The following is a 23746-nucleotide window of genomic DNA, read 5'->3' on the forward strand; positions in this document are numbered from 1 at the left end:
CAACCAATGAATTTGCCAGGGATCCACCAGGGATCCACCACTGTCAGTTTCTTACCTAGTAAGATCTTACCTAAATCTATAAAGTCTCTAACCTAAAAAAGCCTTCAAGGAGTTTGCATCTTTTAAAAATAATATTTAAATTTATTATTTCCCATTCAGTCTCATGAAGCACAAGTTGAGGTTGCTGAAGTATCACTATTTTATAAATGTATAGGCTCCTTTCTTGACAATTACAGGTCAGGTGCTTCCTCAACCCATCCTTGACTTGCGGCTGAAAATAGCACAGGTCTGTGTGAAGGAAGAGGAAGGCACATCCTACTGGTGTGGGGAGCAAGGAACCAAAGCTGAAGACCAGTCCCAGCCTTGACATCAGCATTGGGAAAACATTCTGCAGCAGCAACAACAACAACTTCGCTCTGACACACGAAAACGGGGATGAGCCCCGAAAGAGCTGAGCAGATTCTGGACACAAGTCTGACAGACTTTGGCCTGAGGAACTCTGCTAGAAGAGGTCCATTTTCTCCTTCAATGCTCTTTACAGAAAAGAAAGCAGGAATCGAGTCTTTATAAAAGAGATTAACGGCCTTTCCGTTTCTTCATTTTTCCTCCAGCCACCTTGTTCCTGACACCAATTGCACCCTCCGTGTCATCATTGTCCCCAGTGTCTTCCCGTGAGCGCTTCTTCTTTTCTCCATGCTCCCTTAATTCCTAGGAGAAACAGAAAGGACAGGATCGAAAAGGAATTTACTGTCACTGAGTGTTAACACATCCTGGTCTCCTCTTCTTAAAATCAAACGCTAAGTAACTCCCTAACACCTCATGTAAGCAAATAAGACGAAAATCCCAATATACAAAAATGTTTATCTTATTATTAACCAAAGGCAGGAAAATTAAAACAATACCTATTCTTTTATTTTCATAGTGCTCACAGAAATTCCCAGGCCAGGGCTCAAACCCATGCCACAGCACTGAAAACATGGGATCCTTAACCCACTGAGCCAACAGGGAACTCCTTAAGCTATTATTTTCATATGACAGACTAGCAAAGATTTAGGAGAATGGTAATACTTAGTACTAGTCAGCTATGGGGACATTCACATACCATCCCATAGCGTAAACTGCTGATAGCTTTTCTGGTGGTGGAGGGGAATCTGGCTCCCCTATAATTCATATTTCAACTGTGTATACTGCTCCACCCAACAACTGGTTCTCCTTCCAGGAATACATTCTTCTAGGAAACAAGTGTGCAGAGATGTACATACTAGGATGCTCAACACAGTACTAATTATATACAAAAAGACTGAAAAAAGCACAAACACACATCAATGTAAATCATGTTATATATTCATAACGGAATTCTTTGTAGCCATTAAGAAGTGGTCACATGAGAATTCCAAGGTGCTAGCATCTAAAATAAAAGAGTCTCTCTCTAGGAGTTCCCATTGTGGTGCAGCGGAAATGAATCTAACTAGTAACCATGAGGTTGCAGGTTGGATTCCTAACCTCGCTCAGTGAGTTAAGGATCCAGTGTTGCTGTAAGCTGTGTAAGTCGCAGACATGGCTTGGATCCTTCATTGCTGTAGCTGTGGCACAGGTCAGCAGCTACAGCTCTAATTTGTCCCCTAGCCTGGGAACCTCCATATGCCATGGATGCGGACCTAAAAGGACAAAAACAAAAAACCCTGCAGGTAGGGCTGTTTTTAATAAACTGAATTCACTCTCCTCAGACCACCAACTTTTAAAAACTTGGAAAGCAATAAAATATATCTAATGCAAAGTCCAGAAGATTTAATTTGATTCTCCTTGAGAATTCAAAAGGCAGTTAAGGGAACTTGCAATGGCTCCAAGAAACTACTCTTGCCACTAGTGTCTAAGAAAGTTTGGTAACTGAACTGAATCAGTGCTAAGATACAGCCTACATGAAGCTTTTTGAATAAAGTTTAAAATGTGAAGAAGAAAAAAAAAAAGTGATCACATGAATCCAACATTTGTTGAAATAGAAAAATGACATACATCAAGATAAAGTCATATACAATTAGATAAAGTATAATTATGGCTAAAGAAAGAAAAATAGGGAGTTCCTGTCGTGGTGCAACAGAAACGAATTCAACTAGGAACCATAAGGTTGCAGGTTCGATCCCTGGCCTCACTCAGTGGGTTAAGGATCCGGCGTTGCCATGAGCTGTGGTTTAGGTCGCAGACACGGCTCGAATCTGGCGTTGCTGTGGCTCTGGCATAGGCCAGCAACAGCTCCGATTAGACCCCTAGCCTGGGAACCTCCATATGCCGTGGGGCGGCCCTAAAAGGACAAAAGATGGGGAAAAAAAAAAAAAAAGAAAGAAAGAAAGAAAAAGAAAAATAACTTAGAGATCATCACACTAAATCAGAAGACAAATATCATATGCTATCACTTATATGTATAATCTAAATTTTAAAATTATACAAAAGAACTTATTTACAAAACAAAAACAGATGTACAGATTTTGAAAACAAACTTATGGTTACCAAAGGGGAAACATGGAGGGGAGGGATAAATTAGGAGTTTGGGATTAACACGTACAAGGACCTACTGCATAGCACAGGCAACTGTACTCAATATTCTATAATAACCTATATGGAAAAAGAATCTGAGAAAGAATGGATTTATGTATATGTTTAACTGAATCACTCTGTTGTATACCTGAAACTAACACAACATTATAAGTCAACTATTCCCCAATAAAAATTTTTTAAAATTAAAAAATAAAAATAAATTATTATAGACACTAGGTGTTGTACCTAGTGAGCATAATGGATAACTTGATCCCAATTACCGTCTCTGCACAGTAGAAGTCTGATAAATAATACATGAGACAACACATGTAAAGCATTTAATAAAGTGCCTGACATGTGTTAGGTGCTCAAGAAAAAAAAGAAAATGGGGAGTTCCCGTCATGGCTCAGTGGTTAACAATCCAATTATGAACCGTGAGGTTTCGGGTTCAATCCCTGGCCTCACTCAGTGGGTTCAGGATCCAGCGTTGCCGTGAGCTTTGGTGTAGGTTGCAGACATGGCTCTGATCCCGAGTTGTGTAGGCCTGCAGCTGTAGTTCTGGTTGGACCCCTAGCCTGGGAACCTCCACATGCAGCAGGTGCTGCCCTAGAAAAGACAACAACAACAACAAAAACAAAAAAAAGGAAAATAGCCACCTATCATCAACAGTTTTCTGTGGGAGGGTGACTTCTGTTTTTACTATTTTAATCCTTTCTGTATTTTCTAAAACTTTTTCCCAATGCACACATATTTTTATAAAAAAAAATACCAAAGAATTCCACGTGAGCAGAAAACAAAAACAAGTCCATGTCTCAGCTACTCAGAAAGTGCCCCAGGGGCAAAGTTTCTTCATTCCCCAGAATAGGGCTCCAGGGAGCAGGCACACTTGCAAGGATTCTCCTTTGGCACCCTCTCACCTCCTCTCCCGCTGCTACAGCTACTATCAGTACCTCTGCCATGTCTATCAGCTTATCTGGTGCTCATAAAACCCTATGAGGTATTCAAGGTAAATATTACTCCCAACTTACAGGTGAGGAAGTGATTCTGAGAGGTGAGACCCACTGCCACACCCACAGTCAGCAGCTGCATCTCCTGATCTCAGGTCCAAAGGCTTTCCTGCCACATGTGAAACATGAACAGTGGCTGGGAATGCGTCACTGTGGTCAGATTGAGTCCAAGCTCTGAATCAACTGTTCAGTCATATGGTCGAAAGCAAATTACCTACCATCTCTATGCTTTAGTTTGCTCATCTTAAATGTGGAATAAAATAATACAGTTTATTAAGGATTACTACAATAACATGTCTTGCACACAGTTAATATCAACCACACAGAAGCTGGTGAGAAAATGCTCTGCATACCATTCGGGCAAATCTTTGGGCTTCAGTCACACGTTCTGTCAACATCATAACCTCATCATCCTGGGTTGGAAAGACAGGCAGTTTCTTCCCAATTAAGTGTTCTATGCGCTGGAAGAGTTCCACATCGTATCTGAGGAAGGAAAACCGGCATGGCTCTGGCTGGCTCCGTGCACATATCCGCCCACTCGAAAGCTATGATGCGGCAGGAGCCAGAGTGTTAAACAACACTGAATCGCCTCCTCCTTCTTCACAACACTGACTAAATGCAATCTGCTGGGCAGAGCCCAGTATAAAACCACCCAGCGTATCTCTTACTCCCGGAAAACCCCTGGATATGTAACAATTTGTTCCTTTAAGAAGAAAATGAGAAACCCGTTATTAGAATAACCAGCTTGAGGGAAAGGTCACTGCTCTCTGGCTCCAGCAGTTGAAAGAAATAACAGAGTGTTTTCATGGTGTGTCTATATGCCAAATACTATACTATGCACATATAACATAGTACATGCTCCTTTATACACATCTCTCTCCACTCTTCATTAAAGTCCTGCTAGGTAGGTATTATTATTTCTATTTTACAAATGATGAAGGCAGGATGAGACAGTTAAGTGACTGTTATAGTAAGTGATGAAGTTAGACTGCTTCAAAGTTCTGCTCTTCACACTGCTCAGCATGCAAGTCGAGTCACTTACTGTGTGACAAAGGTAATGGCCTTTCCAGAGCGCCCAGCTCGAGCAGTTCGACCTACTCGATGGATGTAATCCTGAAACAAGAAGGGTAATTAAATTTGAGTTAGCTGAAATATAAGTTCAAAACTGTGTAGGTAGGAGTTCCCGTTGTGGCACAGCAGAAACGAATCCAACTGGGAACCATGAGGTTGTGGGTTTGATCCCTGGCCTCTCTCTGTGGGTTAAGGATCTGGCGTTGCCATGAGCAGTGGTGTAGGTCGAAGACATGGCTCAGATCCCACATTGCTGTGGCTCTGGCTAGCCTGGCAGCTGTAGCTACGATTAGACCCCCTATGTGGGGAACCTCCATATGCCGTGGTGCAGCCCTAAAAAGCCAAAAAAAAACAAAAAACAAAAAACAAAAACAAACAAACAAAAAAAAAAGTGTATGTAAAGTCTTACTGCAAACCTTTGAAAGAAAGCAGATTTGTGATGGAACAGTGAGATGGATTGGCACTCTGTTGAGATAAATCTACTTCACTTTTTTATTTCCCTCACAGCACAAAAGTGACCCCGCCCCCCTTTCTTTCTATAGAAAAGCAAATCTACAAAGCCTATCTGCATGGCTACAGACAGCATAGTATAGAGGAAAACAGCACTGGACCTCGAGGCAGACCTGGGCCACAGCTTTTACCACCAAAAGGCAACACAACTGTCTCCAAGGCTTCACAACCTCTCCGAACTTTGGTTTCTGCCTATCTAACATGGATACAAATACATGGCCAAACTCAAGAGTTACTGTGAAAATCAAGAGAGACAGCACCTTGTCTATAGCAGTTTAACAAAAAGCTGAGAGACACTAGCTGTTCTCAACCGGGGGGCGGTTCTGGCCTCCCCAGGGTGCATTTGGAAATGTCTGGGAACATATCCTGTTGTCACAATGTCACCTGTGGATAGGGGTCAGGAATGCTGCTAAACATCCTACCATGCAAAGGACAGCCTGAAATAAAGACCTCCCAGCTAGGGAGCTCCCTGGTGGTCTAGTAGTTAAGACTTAAAGCTTTAACCACTGCAGCCCAGGTTAAATCCTTGGTCTGGGAACTGAGATCCCACATCAAACTGCTGCATGTCATGGCCAAAAAAAAAAGAAAAAAGAATTCCCAGTCCAAGATGTTAACAGTGCCGAGGTTCAGAAACCCTGGGGTACACTGAGGACCACAAGCTGCCACTTCTCATCAGCTAGGCTGCCATGTGGTACATCTTGCTCCTCCGACCAGAGCATCTGTCAGCTCTCCTTGGCTCCTTCATTCACACTCATTAATATCACAACCACACGCATGTGAAGATGACGTGAATGAATAAATCAAGAGCTTTCACAACTTCTGATACTTAACTAATCCAGGACACACACACATACACACACACCCCTAATACTGTAACTAAGGAAAGACAGAAAACACTCCATTAAGAAATACACTTTGGGGAGTTCCCGTAGTGGCGCAGTGGTTAATGAATCCGACTAGGAACCATGAGGTTGCGGGTTCGGTCCCTGCCCTTGCTCAGTGGGTTGACGATCCGGCGTTGCCGTGAGCTGTGGTGTAGGTTGCAGACGCGGCTCAGATCCCACGTTGCTGTGGCTCCGGCGTAGGCCGGTGGCTGCAGCTCCGATTGGACCCCTAGCCTGGGAACCTCCATATGCCACGGGAGCAGCCCAAAGAAATAGCAAAAAGACAAAAAAAAAAAAAAAAAAAAAGAAATACACTTTGGATACTAGGGAATAGTATCAGTTACTTAAAAAGAATGATATCTTCCCATTTTCTGATCACACAGATGGACCTAGAGAATATTAGGCTAAGTGAAATCAGTTAGACAAAGACAAATACTGAGATCTCATTTCTATGTGGATTCTTAAAAAAGAAAAAACCTGGGCTCATAGATATAAAGAACAGATTTGGTGGCTGCCAGAGGCAAGGATGGGTGTGTGTGGGTGTATGTGAAAGGGGTGAAGGGAGTCAAAAGGTACAAATTTCAGTTATAAAATAAGTAAGTCATGGGAGTATAATGTAAAACATGGTAACATACATTAAATATGCAGTTAATAATATTGCACTACATATTTAAATGCTGCTATGAGAAAATATCTTAGAAGTTCTCATCATAAGAAAAAACTCACTGTGACCATTTTGCAATATATACAAATACTAAATCATTACATGTTACACCTGAAACTCATATAACATTGTATGTCCATTACACCACAATTTTTAAAATAAGAAAAGGGAGGAAGGAAGAGAGGAAGGACAGAAACAGACTTTGAGGCTAGAAAGTCAGGTCGCCCACAGGACTCACCTTGGAATGGGTAGGAATGTCAAAGTTGACAACCACATCCACGTGAGGTATGTCCAAACCCCGGCTTGCAACGTCAGTTGCCAGAAGAATGGAACGAGCCTTTGCCTTAAACTTATTAAGGGATCCCAGGCGCTTGCTCTGAGATGACGAGAAGAAATTAATTTTAATCTCGAAAAGTGAAGGAATCTTAGAATCCAAGACACACAAACTAGGAACACTAAACAGAAGAACCAAGAGAAAGAAATTTTGAAAAGGATGTGTCCCCCCTAATTCTAAACTGGGCTTCACAGGTCAAAAGGTAACATGGCAGCAACAGAATATTTAAGACTAAAGCTAAAAAATACTAACATGAAACAGATTATTATTTAACATAATAGAAAGATAATTGGGAAATAATTTATTAAAAGTCTTTAGAGACCAGAGAATCACTGTTACCACTAGGGCTGAATAGCAAATCAATAGCTTCCATATCAGACAACTACCTGTGGAATATCCTCATCTGAGCCTCTTGCTATCCTGAAAGGAGGAAGCAGCATCCAGAGCAACATTTTAAAGTCCATAAAATCAAGACCACTAAGAGGAGATGCATAAATGTCTTGTGTTGCTACTGCATAAATTTCCTGCTTTAAGCTTTATTTTTCTCTGGCCACCAGTTAACCACTAGTGACACCGAAGAAGAATTACCTGACTCATCTGTCCATGGAGGGGAATGGCAGTGAACCCAAGATTTCGGAGTAGCAAAGCTGTCCTCTGAGTATTGTTACAGGTGCTGCAGAATATCATAAAGGAGTTTCCAGCCAATTCATTTAGAATATAAACCAGGTAGGTATCCTAAATCATAAAGACAAGACAACAGATATAACTGAACCTGGAAAAAGGTTGGAGTCCTGGGCATATAAATTATGTAAAAGGTTAAGCCTATACTTGCTTCTCAGTTATCTAGAACCCCGGCTGCCAAAACCGAACTCCTTAACCAGCATTATCCTCTCTGTGAACCATGAGTTTCACATAGACGTGGCCAAGTGCCCGAGATCTGTACTCAGCAAGCATGCAGTCCTTACATCAAAACACAAACCGGGGCCCCTTGCCCACACACACATAAAAAAAAACCCACATTATAAGCAGACGAAAGAAAAATGATCTGAACGATGGGGTTAGGAAGGAATTATATAATGACTTCATTACTGTGGCTTACTATGCTGCAAATTCCCGGAATGTCTGACTTTATCAGAGATAAATGTAAGCACGGCACGCACTCTAAGACAACAGAAAGGACTCCAATCTGTAGCACAGCTCTTAGCTCTTCGAGAGTTGACACACTTTCAGATGCTTTGGTGAAGAAGGAGAGGGAGAGGCAGGAATGATCAAAGTAAACACTTTACCTTGAATTTAGAAGGAATAAAAAGATAATATTGCTGTAACTTCTCAACCGTCTGGTATTTAGAGGAAACAGCACATTTCACAGGATTCTTCAGTGCTGCTCGCTGAAGTTTTTGCACCTGAAGAAAGAAACCTAGAATGGTATGCTGATTCCGAAAGGCTCTAGTCTGATCACTGTCACTGTTTCTACTTATCAAGTCTTATAAAGAAGCAAAGTGAAGTCCTAGAAATTTTCACCTTCTTGGTCATGGTAGCAGAGAAGAGAAATGTCTTCCGATCTCGGGGAATCACTTTGAGGATCTTGTCAACCTAAGGCACAAAGAGGAAAGGGCACCAATGTGACACTTAGACTGGACACTCTCAAATGCTCTTTATGAAGGAGATAATGGGTGGGGGCTTGGGGACTCAAAAATTTAATTCGGTTTAGCTAAAGTTTACTGAATATTTACTTTCTGAAACCTTACCAGAAGCGATCCAAAAAATAATGCCATTCAGAGCAAAGAACAACTTAAATTAGTAGAATAGAGCTAATCTAAGAGAAAATCAAGAATAGGCATTAATCAGCTAAACAGGCTAGGATAACAGGTCATCAAAGAAAACAGAGATATTTGAAGGTGGATAGTCAAAATCAAACAAAACGGCAAAGACAATGTGGCTCTGACAGGTCTCATCTCTGAAATCAAGTCAGACTGTAGAGGAAGCTGAGGCACTGACAGTACAGAGCATCAAGAATGAAAAAAGCAGCAGCGATGATAAATTAACTGACAATGATAAGTGCTCTGCAGGAGCAGGCATGCAATGAACCAGATTTTGAAACAGGACACTTGAGATGCTGTGAGGGAAAGAAAGGTATTGAGAGCTCACCTCTGTCTCAAAATCCATATTCAATATTCGGTCTGCTTCATCCATGACCAAGTACTTGAGAGCTCTCAAGTTGAAACCTTTTGTATTTTCCAAGTGGTCAATCAGTCTACCAGGAGTTGCTACGAAGAAAGGTTGAGGAGAGAGGACAATGTTTAAGAAAAAGGACAGAAAGGGAAAAGTTATCCCCCTCCCCTAACCAAAATTTCAGAAGTTAATAAAAATTAAACAAGATTACAAAAATCCGTTTTTTTTTTTTTTTTTTTGTCTTTTTTGTTGTTGTTGTTGCTATTTCTTGGGCCGCTCCCTCGGCATATGGAGGTTCCCAGGCTAGGGGTTGAATCGGAGCTGTAGTCACCGGCCTACGCCAGAGCCACAGCAACGCGGGATCCGAGCCGCGTCTGCAACCTACACCACAGCTCACGGCAACGCCGGATCGTTAACCCACTGAGCAAGGGCAGGGATCGAACCCGCAACCTCATGGTTCCTAGTCGGATTCGTTAACCACTGCGCCACGACGGGAACTCCCAAAAATCCGTTTTTTGAGATCTTTCCACACAAATAAGTTACACGCAATGTCAGTAGATTTTCTCCAATTTATCACTGCCAGTGTCCTTTATCTTTGTCAGTTACTCACCTATTACTATATGTGGCTTTTTCGCCAGGGCCAGAGACTGTGACATTGAATCAATTCCACCGACAATCACGGCTACAATAAAAAGAACATCGAAAAGAGATCTTTAATTTTTTCCACAGTTCACTAAAACATCTTTTAAAGCCAATGCCAGACTTCTACTTTTTCTTCTCTTACAACTCTGACTTTCCCCAAAGGTAAAATACCAAATTAGCTCTTTAGGTCAATGAACTTGTATTAATAACAATTCCTTTTTTGTTGTTTTTTTTGTCTGTTTTTTTAGGGCCGCATCTGTGGCATATGGAGGTTCCCAGGCTAGGGGTCAAATCAGAGCTACAGCTGCCAGCCTACACCACAGCCACAGCAACACAGGATCCGAGCGACGTCTGCAACCTACACCACAGCTCACGGCAACGGCAGCTCCTTAACCCACAGAGTAAGGCCAGGGATAGAACCCAAAACCTCATGGTTCCTAGTGGGATTCATTTCTGCTGCGCCACAACGGGAACTCTAATAACACTTCCTGCCATCTCCTTTCACACTCATTCTCAACTTGTGAAGAAACTCTGAAGATTCCCTTCCTCTCAACACTTACCACACTGCACCCCAATAGAAGACCCCAGGGCTTCAAACTGCTCTGAGATCTGAAAGGCCAGCTCCCGAGTGGGGGTGAGAACTAAGGCAAACAAACGCTGGGGAGTCTCCAGCAGTGCGTTCAGAATGGGCAGAGCAAAGGCCCCTGTCTTCCCAGAGCCAGTTTCTGCCAGTCCAATGATATCACGACCTAGAAGACAAAGAAATGTTCTCTGCATCATTTCCACATTATTCCATGATGACCCAATGCTGGCACAAAGTAGACTATGAATAAAAGTTTGATGAGTTGGGGGGAAAGGGAGGATGACAAGACAGAAGATAGAGTATCTGTCCTAAGTAAGCTCAAAATCCAGGGGCAAAAAACACAAATGTGTTTTCGTGTGCTAGGCTCCTACAGGATATAGTGAGAACCCAAAGGAAGGAGTGACCTTCTGCTCAGAGGAGTCAGGGAAAGCTAACAGAGGTGATAAGTCAATTAAATCTGGAGGTAAGCAAAGAAAGCAATGAAGGACAGTTCTGTCCAAGGAAAGAGGATGGAGCTTTATTTTTTTTATTTTTTATTTGTTTTGTCTTTTTGCCTTTTCTAGGGCCGCTCCCTCGGCATATGGAGGTTCCCAGGCTAGGGGTCCAATAGGAACTACAGCTGCTGGCCTACACCACAGCCACAGCAATGCGAGATCCGAGCCGCATCTGCAACCTACATGACAGCTCATGGCAATGATTCTTAACCCATTGATGGAGGCCAGGGATCGAACCCACAACCTCATGTTTCCCAGTCAGATTCGTTAACCACTGAGCCACGACGGGAACTCTGAGGATGGAGCTTTAAAGAACATACCACGAGCAGGGAGAATGAGAAGTACAATGTGGCCAGCACACAGAAGTCAAGTGGGAAAGGAAGGAGAATGAGGAAGCTCACAGTCACACTGAGGAGTTCTGGTATCTCCTTTTAACAGAGAGGAACTGAAGGATTTTAAGCAGGGAATATCATGACCAATGTTACTCTTTAGGATGATAAAACTCCAGGCCTGATGGCATAAAGAGGCACCAAGGACCTTAACAGGACATGTCATTTATACCACTTCTTCTAAGGGAAGGATGGCAGAAGTAATTCCTTAGGGGTGAGTTCCCATGGTTACCATCAATCAAGCCGTAACAGAAGATGTGGCAATTAAATCCCAAGCCAAGACCACTGCAGCTGAGCAGTGGCAAGGCTTCCTATTGAGTAATGACCTCTGCAGTAGATGCTGACCTTGGTCCTGGACTGTGTAACCGCTGGGGTTTCCTTACTGAGGTTAACCCTAAACCCTTCCCTGAGATAACATGAACATGACTCTCTTCCTTACAACCCTGAATGATCTAAAAGACCAGAATGGGGAATGCACAGGAAAACGAGAGCTCGGTCAGGATATAGCAGGGGAGCTATAACAGTGGCTTAAAGGGAAGTCAGACAGGGAGGTTGGAACAAGTAAGAGAAAGTAACAAAAGAAAATCTAATTGACACAGGTTTCTCACTTGGGAAACTCAAAGGCCATAAACTGAGATAAGGGCTACAGAGAAATTAGTTCTGGTGAGAAAAATAAGGACTCCGGTTTGGACATGGGGAACTGGAGGTTCCTGCAGTAGTCTTGGAGAGAAGTAACTAAAAACCAGTTGGACATACTTATTTGGATTCAGCAAAAAAGTGTGGGCTAGAAATAGGCATGGGAGCTATGAGCATCTCACAAATGGTGCCCCACCCCACCTCCTGGCACTGCCCCAGGGGCAGACACATCAGAATAAACTAGGAAGTTTTATATCTACATATGCCTAGGTCCCACGCCTGAAAAATCCAATTCAGTAGGTCTAGGCTGGACCCCGGAAATCACGATGCGTTTAAAAGTTCCACAGGTGATTCTAATGAGCACTGGCTGAAACTCACTGATGCTAACAGCCTGAGAGCTTCAGGTTTAGATAAGAAATCTCAGTAGCATTTTAGAGTAAGAAAAAAAAAAGGATGAAGATAGAATTAACCTGGCAAAGGGGAAAGAGCCAAAAGAAATTGAGAAAGAAAAGCTAAAAAGACAGGAGAAGACAACAAACCCCCTTGTAGAAAGTAAGCTTAATAAAACTGGAGAATTACTTTTTCAAAAGCCAATAAGCCCCAAGCCTTTTATCTTTAGTGACTACATTTCATTTCACTAGAAGCATGCAAAGCAACAGCTCTCAAAAGCGGTAAGTCTTTAAGTTTGTGTTACTTCATACTGAATCTGTAACAGGCCACATATTTATTCTCAATCTACCTTGTAAGGCCAAAGGAATAGCTTCAATCTGGATCTTCGTTGGCTTTGTCCATCCCAACTGATCACAAGCTTCACACAATACATCTGTCACACCCTTAGAATTCAGAAAAACACAGTTTAGCAAAGAACAACACACACTCGCCCCTCTCATAATTAAACGACCGTCAGAGCTGCCTTGCTGGTGACATGTGCATCCCCTACACTTTGATTATTGACTGTGAACCCATTCAGTCTTTTATTTTTAATTTTCTTATTATAGTTGATTTACAATGTTCTGTCAATTTCTGCTGTACAGCCACTCAATCTTCTTAGCTCTGAGTTAAGACAGCAGCTCAAGACCCATCACTTTCCACTCACCAAGGACGAAGTTCTTTACATGTGTCACTTCATATAATTCTCATAACTCTATGAAGTACTTATCATAATCCCCAATTTACAGACGCGGAAAGGCACAGAATCAACCTGCCTCTAGTCGGCGGCTGGGCCAGAATTCAAAACCTGTTCATGTAAATCCAAAGGCCAAGATAACACAAAAAAACCGATTCGCCGCACGGACAACGTCCTGGACAGACAAAAGGCTGCCACATCAAGATGGAGTTGAGAGGAGCAAATGAGGGCTCCAAGGGCGCGGCCGCCCTCCCACCACCCAAACTCAGAGGTGAGGGAGCAGGTCCGGAACCCGAGAGACATCCCGGGGGAAACCTGAGCTAGGCCCCGGCTGCTTTTGCACCAGCGGCCGGGGTCGTAGGCAACCGGACTCTGCCCGCGCCTGGCGGCAACGCAACAAAGAGAAACCGGCGTCATCCATTCTCACCAGGTCTTTAAATGTTTTTGTTTCCTCCTCCTCCACTGCCGTCTGGGGTGCCTCAGCCGAGGAATCGTGCTCCTCGGAGGCCGCCATGCTGTCTGCCGGTTCCGGAAGTGGGTCGGGCGCGCAGAATGCTGGGAAATGTAGTTTTCGTTCTGTCGGGTGGCGTGTTGTGGGCGCCCCCCTGCGGGCTTGCCGGGTTTGCATCAGCCGGCAAGATAGGTGGGGCTTCGTGGAGAAACTCGAAAAAAAGTTAGGAAAAGAATATAGGCGTTTGGTCTTGTGGAACTGAGCCGAGTATCCAAAGGCCGGAAGATCAGGCCTCTAATCTGCCCTTTAGAGAGTTTCCCCCACTTTCACAACCTCCCTCATCTAACCATGGAGTTTTGAACATGTTCATATCACAGTACCATTTATTTATTATAATTATTATTTCATTCATTTATTCAATAATATTTGTTGACAGCCTACCATGTGTTAGGGCTATGCTAAAAGCCTCGTGAACACAACTGCAAGCCCTGCCCTCGCTGAGGAGGCAGATAATAAAAGGTGATTACAGATCATTTCAATTTATGGAAAGGGTAATGATGTAACAAATGAAATAAAAAACGATGGAGAGCATAGAGTTTGCTGTAGCACGGTGGGTTTAGAATCCGACTGCAGGAGTTCCCATCATGGCTCAGCAGTAAAGAGCCCCTAGTATCCATGAAGACTCGGATTCAATCCCTGGCCTCACTCAGTGGGTTAAGGATCTGGCGTTGCTGTGGCTGTGGTATAGATTGGCAGCTACAGCTCCCATCTGACCCCTAGCCTGGGAACTTCCATATGGCATGGATGCGGCCCTTAAAAATACAAAAAAAAAAAAAAAAAAAAAAAATCCAACCGTAGCTGCTTGGGTGGCTGCAGAGGCACAGGTTGGATCCCTGGCCTGGGAACTTCCATATGCAGCAGGTTCAGCCCCTAAAAAGACACACACAAAAAAGACCTCTGGCTCTTCCTCTTCCTGTTGTTAAAAAACAAAATCCAGGGAGTTCCCATTGTGGCTCAACAGGTTACAGACCCGACTATTATCCATGAGGATGCCAATTTGATCCCTGGCCTTGCACAGTGGGTTAAGGATCTGGCGTTGTCATGAGCTGCATTGTAGTTCACAGATGTGGCTCAGATCTAGCATCGCTTTGGCTGTCATAGGCCTGCAGCTGCAGCTCCCATTGGACCCCTAGCCTGGGAACCTCCATATGCTGTGGGTGCAGCCCTAAATTTGAAAAAAAAAAAAATCAACTGAGTATGAGACAGGCTGGGATCTGGACCTGGGACCCTTTGCTGCAGTGCTTACACCTGGACAAAAGTCTCCCTGAGCAACAGAATATAAAGAAATTATAAGGGACTAAAAATAACTGCATGCATGTGCAGTTGGGCAGATTATGAACAATAAAGATACAAAAAAAAAAAAACCCTGTTCCATTTGCCAGGTGTGGGGGAGCAAGTACAGACTACTGCACATGATCCCTGCACAGGGCACAACCAGGGGGATGGGCAGACCACCTAAGCCACCTCTCTAGCTCCACCCGCAGATCCACCCCCACCAGCCCATTTAAGGGATCATCTCCATCTCACTCCCGACTAAGGCAACAAGCAAGGGTACCTGTTATTTGTTTTCGCTCCATCCTCCTGCAGCACAAGTCCAAATAAAGCCTTGCCTGAATTTCTCCATCTGGCCTGTTAGCAATGTCTGTTGATTAAATGGTCCAAGAACCTCAGTCAGTAGCAAGTACATTCTAAAGATCTTAGTGGCTTTATTTTATGATTCACGAATCAGGTAGCATCTCATCGGGCAGACAGAAGAGAGCTCTGAAGAGCTGTAAAAAAGGAAAGGCTTTTAAGGACAGAACAAGGGGGCAGAACAAGGAAGTGGTTCTAGCAAAGTGCTAATTGTTTTAGGCCAGGTCACCTTCCTTTGGGGCACAGCAGAGGTCTATCAGGCTGGTTACCCACTAGTGCTAACTAGGTAATTCTAAACTGACTGGTTAAGATTATGCTCCTGAGAGAGGCTGAAACTGCAGTTAAGTTAGATATTAAGTCTGGGTTTGGTGATGTGGCCTTGGCACAAGTCACTCCATCTTGGGCCTGCTGTTTCTTTTTTAACATTGGCCGCTGCTTTGTAGACCTGCTGAAGAATTTGTGCTCCTTGCTTGACAAATGAGGAACTCTAGAACCAGAGGGTAAAGCAGCATGTCACACATCAAGATAACAAGAGCCAGGACTAAAACCTAAGCTTCTTGAGACCAGACCAGCGCTTTTACCGGCAAACCATCGTTTTACATGATCACGAGCAGCTTTCCCTTGCACAGCCACACTCCTAATTTCTGTGCCACACAGATTTTTCTATAAAAACGAAGAAAGAAGTTTTTGCTTTGTTTCCCTTAGGCTCACACTCTGGTTTCATGTTGGAGAGTGGAATGAGAATTAAAAATGCTGGAGTTCCCGTTGTGGCGCATGGCTAAGGAATCCGACTAGGAACCATGAGGTTGTGGGTTCAATCCCTGGCCTTGCTCAGTGGGTTAAGGATCTGGCGTTACTGTGAGCTGTGCTGTAGGTTGGAGACGCAGCTCAGATCCCGCACTGCTGTGGCTCTGGTGTAGACTGGCAGCTACAGCTTGGATTAAACCCCTAGCCTGGGAACCTCCATATGCCGTGGGAAGCGGCCCTAGAAAAGGCAAAAAGACAAAAAAAAAAAAAAAAAAAAAAAAGAAGAAGAAAAAAGAAAGAATTAAAAATGCTGGGAGAGGAGTTCCCGTTGTGGCTCAGTGGGTTGAGAACCTGACTAGTATCCATGAGGATGCGGGTTCGATCCGTGGCCTCACTCAGTGAGTTAAGGACCAGGTGTTGCTGCAAGCTGCAGCATAAGCTATGCCACGGCTCAAATCCTGCAGCAGCTCCAATTCAGTCTCTAGCCTGGGGACTTCCATAGGCTGTAGGTGTGTTCCTGGAAAAAAAAAAAAAATGCTGGAAGAAGGTGAAAGACTTGATTGGAAAGTTTGGAGAAACAGAGCGAAGAGGCCTGGAAAGGGGACCCCAATGGAAATGATTGGGAGGACTATAAAACTGTATATAACCCAGGATCTAAAGTTACCCAAGTTTTGTGAAAATGTGTTACAGGAATGAGAGAAAAATCACACATAGGATTTCTGGAACTCTGGGGCTGCTTTAAAGGGAAATGGATTTGGAGTTCCCGTCGTGGCTCAGTGGTTAACGAATCCGACTAGAAACCATGAGGTTGCGGGTTTGATCCCTGGCTTTGCTCAGTGAGTCAAGGATCCAGCGTTGCCGTGAGCTGTGGTATAGGTTGCAGACGTGGCTCGGATCTGGCATTGCTGTGGCTCTGGTGTAGGCCTACAGCTCCAATTCGACCCCTAGCCTGGGAACTTCCATATGCCTCGGAAGTGGCCCTAGAAGAGGCAAAAAGACAAAAAAATAAATATAAAATAAAATAAAGGGAAACTGATTTAAATCACCCAACTGCTCTTACCATATCAAACTCTGTCCATTTTAGCCAAGGAAAAAAAGCTCTTCTGTGTGATCCTGGATAATCTAGACACGGGCTCTTTTAAAAACTTGCTCTGGTGCCTCGGCAACAGGATTCACATCAGACCAACAGGGCAAGTCCCAGCAAGTTCCCAAGGAGAGGACTGTCTGCTTTTGACGATTCCTACCAGGTCTGGAGTAGTTGGGATATTTACATTCTGGTTGTAGAAATAATAGAGGTCCATTCTAGTAACTGAACCGTGTCATATCCTGTACTTTTAGAACAATGAGGAAAGCTAAAGAGGAAATCCAAATAAACACTCAAAATAATGAGGAGGGAAAAGCAGGCCCGAAACAATACATTGGCTCCAGAAGGAAAGGCCAAAGTGACAGACCTCACCGCCCTCCAAAAGCTGGTTTGCTTTCTTTCAAATTTTTAAACTGAAGTACCGTTGGTTTACAATGCTGTGTTAGTTTTAGTTTCAGGTGTACGGTGAAGTGATTCCATTACACATACATCTATTCTTTTTTTTTTTTTTTTTTTTTTTTTTGTCTTTGTGTCTTTTCTAGGGCCGCTCCCGCGGCATTTGGAGGTTCCCAGGCTAGGGGTTGAATCGGAGCTGTAGCCACCAGCCACAGCCACAGCCACAGCCGTGCAGGATCCAAGCTGCGTCTTCAACCTATAACACAGCTCACAGCAACACCAGATCCTTAACCCACTGAGCAAGGCCAGGGATCGAACCCGCAACCTCATAGTTCCTAGTCAGGTTCGTTAACCACTGTGCCACGATGGGAACTCCCAAGATATATCTATTCTCTTTCAGATTCTTTTTCACTATAGGTAATTACAAGATAGTGAATATAGTTCCCTATACTATACAGGAGGTCCTTGTTGTTTATCTGTTTTATATACAGTAGTGTATATCTGTTAATCCCAAACTCCTAATTTATCCCTCTCCCTCTAAAGGGTTTTCACAGGCCTTCATGGGTCCCTTCCTCCACACATATACAAAAAAATATATTTTAAAAATTAATGTCTGGGAGTTCTCACTGTGGTGCAGCAGGTTAAGGATCCAATGTTGTCTCTGTGATGGCATTGGTTCAATCCTCAGCCCAGCTCAGTGGGTCAAGGATTCCTTGTTGCTTCAGCTGTGGCATGTGTAGGTCACAGCCATGGCTCAGATTTGGTCCTTAGCCCAGGAACCTCCATATGCTGTGGGTGTAGCCAAAAAAAAAAGTATATATATATACTTTATATATATGTATGTATGTATATAGTGTATGACTGCATCAGTATAATGATAAATATATTAATATTATATATTAAAATATTTTCTCTGACAAAGTTTATTTTTGCCATATGATATCACTTATATCTGGAATGTAATATATGACACAAATGAACCTATCTGTAGAAAAGAAGCAAACTCATGGACTTGGAGAACAGACCTGTGGTTGCCAAGGCGGGGGGAGGAGTGAGAGAGACTGGAGATTAGGGTTAGTAAATGCAAACTATTGCATTTGGAGTGGATAAGCAAAGCGATTCTGCTGTATAGCACAGGGAACTATATCTAGTCACTCGTGATGGAACATGTTGGAGGATAAGGTGAGAAAAAGAAAGTATGTATATGTAGGGAGTTCCCATCATGGTGCAGTGGAAACAAATCCAACTAGGAACCATGAGGTTGCAGGTTCAATCCCTGGCCTCGCTCATTGGGTTAAGGATCCAGCGTTGCCATGAGCTGTGGTGTAGGTTGCAGACACAGCTAGGATCCCGCGTTGCTGTGGCTGTGGTGTAGGCCGGCGGCTCCAGCTCCAATTAGACCCCTAGCCTGGTAACGTCCATATGCCGCGGGTACAGCCCTAAAAAGATGGAAAAAAAAAGAAAAAGAAAGTATATATAACTGGGTCACTTTGCTGTACTGCAGAACTTGACAGAAGATTGTAAATCAACTGTAATAAAAAAAATGTTTATTTTTTTCTTTTGATTCTAAAGGAAATGAAAGCCTTCTGATGTGCCTCTAAAAGTATGGTGGACTCCCAGGCGCTGTGGCTTCCGTGCCCGATAGATGAAGGAAGGCCGTGAGCACCACAGTGAAGCCTTTAACAGGCCACTGACATGGGCTCCTGCAGGGTGAAAGCCTGTAAGGATAGAGGTGGCTCCTGGACCAAAATTAGCATGAACCCAACTTAGGGACAAGAGATCTGTGGAATGGATTCAAGCAAGAATCAGATCTTAATAAAGTTCAGCTCAAAATCCCCCTGGAAGCTGCTTACCCTATAGACTATTTGGAGAAAGCGCCCCCTAACGAAGTGCTCTAGACTCATCATGGAGGAAACAGTGCAAAATTTAATCAGAAAAGTTCTCTTAGATTTATGAATTCTTTTGTTTTGTTTTGTCTTTTTGTCTTTTCTAGGGCCGCTCCCATGGCATATGGAGGTTCCCAGGCTAGGCTCGAATCGGAGCTGTAGCCACTGGCCTACGCCAGAGCCACAGCAAACATGGGATCCGAGCTGCATCTGCAACCTACACCACAGCTCATGGCAACGCCAGATCCTTAACCCACTGAGCAAGGCCAGGGATCGAACCCACAACCTCATGGTTCCTAGTTGGATTCGTTAACCACTGAGTCACGATGGGAGCTCCAAATTTATGAATTCTAATCAGTTATGAATACGCATGTCCAAGGGAAGAAGGGACACGGATGACGTAATAAGGATGGCACAGAAAGAAGAGGACAGTCTCCATGGAATCTAGAAAAAGAGCTGTCGTAAAAAATACTTAGTTATTGAACCAATTTGTGTTCAGAGAAAAAAAGGAAAACTAGTCCTGATTATCTGTGGATTTCTTTTTCTTTTTGCCTTTAGTTATGAAAATTTGGTAAAAACACAGAAATTCTGGAAGTTCCCTTGTGGCTCAGTGGGTTAAGGATCTGCGTTGTCACTGCTGTGGCTCAGGTCGCAATGGGGGCCCAGGTTGGATCCCTGGCCTGGGAACTTCTACATGCCGTGGACACACCCAAAAGCAAAACTAAAAATGTAGAAAATCTGTATGTTTCTCTTTTTATTCAGCACACATCCTGCAGACTGCAGGCCAGACATTAGGATCCAGAAGTAAGCATGGAATTTAGGCTCTCGTGAGGGGGAGCAGCCCATGTTTTAAATAACAAATAAATCAGTCCTTACAGTTAAGTGGAACAAACACACAAAAAAATAATCACAAGTGAGATACACAGTTAAAAGGAAAAACGCAAGATGCTAAAGCAATGTATGACTGGATGACTTTGCCTTTTCTCTGGGAATCGGGACATGTCCAACCCCCCACCCCCACAGCATGTGGAAGTTCTCCAGCCAGGGATCCAACCAGCAGCACAGCAGAAACTCAAGCCACTGCAGTCACAATGCCAGATCCTTAACCCACTGCACCACAAGGGAACTCTCTCCCCATGGGAGGGACTTTTAAACTGAGCCGTGGGAGATGAACAGCACTGACTTGCTGTGTAGGAAGTAGGGAGTGGCTGGTTTACAGACGGAAAGAACCTTCCCGGTGAAGACTTGCAGTGATTACAAACATCAAAGAAAGCTTACAGAGATTATAAAATGTTGATTTATGATGAAGCCAGAAGTACAGGTAAGAACCTGAAAATGTAGCATCTTATAGGTCATGTAAAGGCTCTGGGGTTTGGGGGCAGTATTCCAAGGTCAATGGGCAACTTTGACAAGATTTCATTAGAGAGGCATTTGAAAAGCTCACTTCCGTGAAGAGCAGACTGGGTGAGGGAAAGGGACGCAGGAAAACGGGTTGTTTAAGCAAAAGATGATGGTATTTTAGACCAGAAAGGGGCAGTGGGGTTGGAGAGAACTGGACAAAGTTCGAGGGTGTGGAGAGGTTAGATATATCCTTCATAATTGATTCAACATGGAGGATGAGGTCAGGGATGTGTCAGTCACTCTGAAGTATCGGGCTTGAGCAAGTAGGAACCTGGGGGAATCTTTATATAGCTAGAAAACACCAGAGGAGAGGCAGTTACCTGGGCGGATGTGTGAACAAGGTGATGTTCTGGAGTTAATTAATAGTTATTGTAGAAACAAAGACTTGGGAGTTCTCCAGTGGCTCAGTAGGTTAAGGATCGGTGCTGTCACTGCTGCAGCTTGGGTCACAGCTGTGGGTGTGTGTTACTCCCTCCCCCAACTTCTGCATGCCCTGGAAGAGGCAAAAGAAAGAAAGAAAGAAAGAAAGAAAGAAAGAAAGAAAGAAAGAAAGAAAGAAAGAAAGAAAGAAAGAAAGGAAGGAAGGAAGGAAGGAAGGAAGGAAGGAAGGAAGGGGAAGGGAAGGAAGGAAGGAAGGAAGGAAGAAAGAAAGAAAGAAAGAAAGAAAGAAAGAAAGAAAGAAAGAAAGACAGAAAGACAGAAAGACAGAAAGAAAGACTCGTACCCAAGCAGAGAAGCTTGAGATTCCACGCTCTTACCCCAATGCTCTATTGCCACTGTGTTTTCCCTAGTATGGCAAAGGGAGCTAGAAATATACATAACAGGCCCTTAAAATTTTCAATTAGCTTCAGCCAAGTTATTGTCTCCTGTGTAGTCACACACCTCAAAAGCTGTCTCTTCTGTGGATAATGAGTTTTGAGTCTCAACTTAGCCTTATCTTCCAGTGAACCCTTAAGACAAGAGCATCTGGATGTCTCCCCATTGCTTGTTTCTCTCTCCATCCCTTCACCTCACCTCTTCCTTTTCTCCAGCCTCCACATCAGCAAGTCCCATAGACTCAGCTGCCTATGTTTGTCTTAAGTCTCTCTATTGCTCCCTTTGTTGCAGGAAGGAGGAACTTTTCCAGGCCCCAAGCACGGGCTCTCGTCTAACACTCAGAAATGAACTGTCTGAGGGAGTTCCCGTTGTGGCTCAGTGGTTAACGAATCCAACTAGGAATCATGAGGTTGCGGGTTTGATCCCTGGCCTTGCTCAGTGGGTTAAAGATCCGGCATTGCCGTGAACTGTGGAGTAGGTCGCAGATGCGGCTCAGATCCTGCATTGCTGTGGCTTTGGCGTAGGCTGGTGACTACAGCTCTGATTAGACCCCTAGCCTGGGAACCTCCATATGTCATAGGAGCAGCCCTAGAATAGGCAAAAAGACACACACACACACACACACACAAAGAAAGAAAGAAAAAGAAATGAACTGTTTGAGAAGACACATGTGCTGACAAAACAAGAGACTTTACCAGGAAGGGGCGCCAGGTGGAGACAGCAGGGTAAGGGAACCCAGGAGAACTACTCTGCACCCTGGCTTGCAGTCTCTGGTTTTATGGGAGTGAGGTTAGTTTTCCAGATTGTTTCTGGCCAGTCATCTCACTTGGCACAGTCATCTCACTTAGTCTGGCTCAGGGTCCTTCATGGTAGCTTAGGTACCTCTCAGCCAATACAGATTCCAGAGCCAAGGATCCTGGGAGGTTGGGCATCCCCTCCCTCCTACTGGTCCCTCCCAAATTCTCTGGGCCAGTCTTCAGAGCAGCACCACGCTCCTTATCAGGGGCTCCTGCTGTGAGTCAGCTCATGCAAGCGGCTATTATCTTGCTTGGCCAAGGTGGGCATTTCAGTCACTGGTCCCCTAACACTTTAGCATCACTACCACCATCGTCCAAAATGAACTTTATGGAGTTCCCATCGTGGCACAGGGGTTAAAGAATCCCACTAGGAACCATGAGGTTGCGGGTTCAATCCCTGACCTCGCTCAGTGGGTTAACGATCCGGCGCTGCCATGAGCTGTGGTGTAGGTCACAGACATGGCTCGGATCTGGCGTTGCTGTGGCTGTGGTGTAGGCTGGCAGCTGTAGCTCCAATTAGACCCCTAGCCTGGGAACCTCCATATGCCACAGGTGCAGCCCTAAAAAGAAAAAAGTAATAATAATAACGTTATTATTGTCTGATTTCCCACCTGACCTCAAGCACTACCTACAAGAGCAGTGACCACAGATGTGGACATTGCTATTCCCAGTACCTTGCACAGACTAGGCATTTTCAGCAAATCTTTGCTCAATGACTAAAGGATAATGGTTTGTAGATTAATTAGTCTCCGGTGTAAGTGTGCCTGGCATGAATAAATCCCCAGAACCTATTTACATGCTAATTATATGAATCACAGGGACTTTCTGAATCTCAAAAAAAAAAAAAAAACGGAGAAACTGACCTTGGAATGTGGTCATTTAACAACGCAGGCTGCAGCCACCCCCATGGGGGCCTCCCCAGCAGGCAGTACCCAAGCAAGATCAGTATGGCAAGAAAGCCACCTCTCCACCAAATCTGCCATTTGGCCCCTGGAATTGGTCAGGACCCCTTGGTCCCTTATCATTCTTGGGTCTTTAGGATAAGAGATTTTTATGTCCAGTACCTGAAAAAAACCTGATGTCTCAAACTAAGGATTATACCAAAGAGGTCAAAGAGGTTCTGAAATGTAAATAAAATATGTAAGGAATGGGTTTAACCTGAAGTCAACAACAAGGAGGAAATTCAAATGTTATATGACAATCCTTATAAACCACAAAGACTAGAGTTTCAAGGTCGCTTCATACTGTGTGGTGGGTAATGAAGGAAAGGCGGCTTTGACTCATTTCCTGATTTCCTGGTTCGTTCATATTCCTCTTACAAGTGTCATTTTAAATGCATACACAGTTTTTTAGAAAACAAATTACTAGAGGAGTTCCCATCGTGGCACAGTGGTTAACGAATCCGACTAGGAACCATGAGGTTGAGCGTTCG

At 43.9% G+C, this 23746-nt stretch overlaps 1 protein-coding gene and 1 long non-coding RNA gene across 3 annotated transcripts in view; both read right to left on the bottom strand.

Moving 5' to 3' along the window:
• The window catches only part of LOC146403400 (uncharacterized), a 1275680-nt gene that overhangs the window by 1195214 nt on the left and 56720 nt on the right, over positions 1–23746 (bottom strand). The gene's annotated exons all lie outside the window — the stretch shown is intronic.
• DDX47 (DEAD-box helicase 47) lies at positions 121–13571 on the bottom strand. Of its 2 annotated transcripts, none has more exons than XM_021092327.2 (12): positions 13472–13571; positions 12658–12751; positions 10377–10565; positions 9785–9856; positions 9151–9269; positions 8524–8595; positions 8289–8405; positions 7591–7737; positions 6907–7044; positions 4582–4652; positions 3893–4022; positions 121–708 (listed from the first exon to the last, which is right to left on the bottom strand). In XM_021092327.2, the coding sequence occupies exons 1-12, from the start codon at positions 13556–13558 to the stop codon at positions 577–579; spliced, it is 1368 nt and encodes a 455-aa protein (XP_020947986.1). In that variant the 5' UTR covers positions 13559–13571; the 3' UTR covers positions 121–576. The 2 variants fall into 2 exon arrangements, 1 of the variants encoding a protein (XP_020947986.1); XR_014803821.1 differs by lacking the exon at positions 121–708 and adding an exon at positions 1103–2269 and having other exon boundaries at positions 3108–4022.

The sequence above is a fragment of the Sus scrofa genome, chromosome 5, assembly GCF_054392235.1.
Source record: "Sus scrofa isolate SSC_HxYL_T2T_F1_AM1 chromosome 5, Sscrofa_HxYL_maternal_Yorkshire_Landrace_v2.0, whole genome shotgun sequence".
Lineage (NCBI taxonomy): Eukaryota > Metazoa > Chordata > Mammalia > Artiodactyla > Suidae > Sus > Sus scrofa.

Coding starts and splice junctions, on each gene's coding strand:
- DDX47 (XM_021092327.2), bottom strand. CDS start 13,558: ATGGCGGCCTCCGAGGAGCACGATTCCTCGGCTGAGGCACCCCAGACG. Junction 12,752..13,471: donor CAAAAACATTTAAAGACCTG/GTGAGAATGGAT, acceptor CTGAATTCTAAG/GGTGTGACAGATGTATTGTG. Junction 8,596..9,150: donor ATATGGATTTTGAGACAGAG/GTGAGCTCTCAA, acceptor TTTGTGCCTTAG/GTTGACAAGATCCTCAAAGT.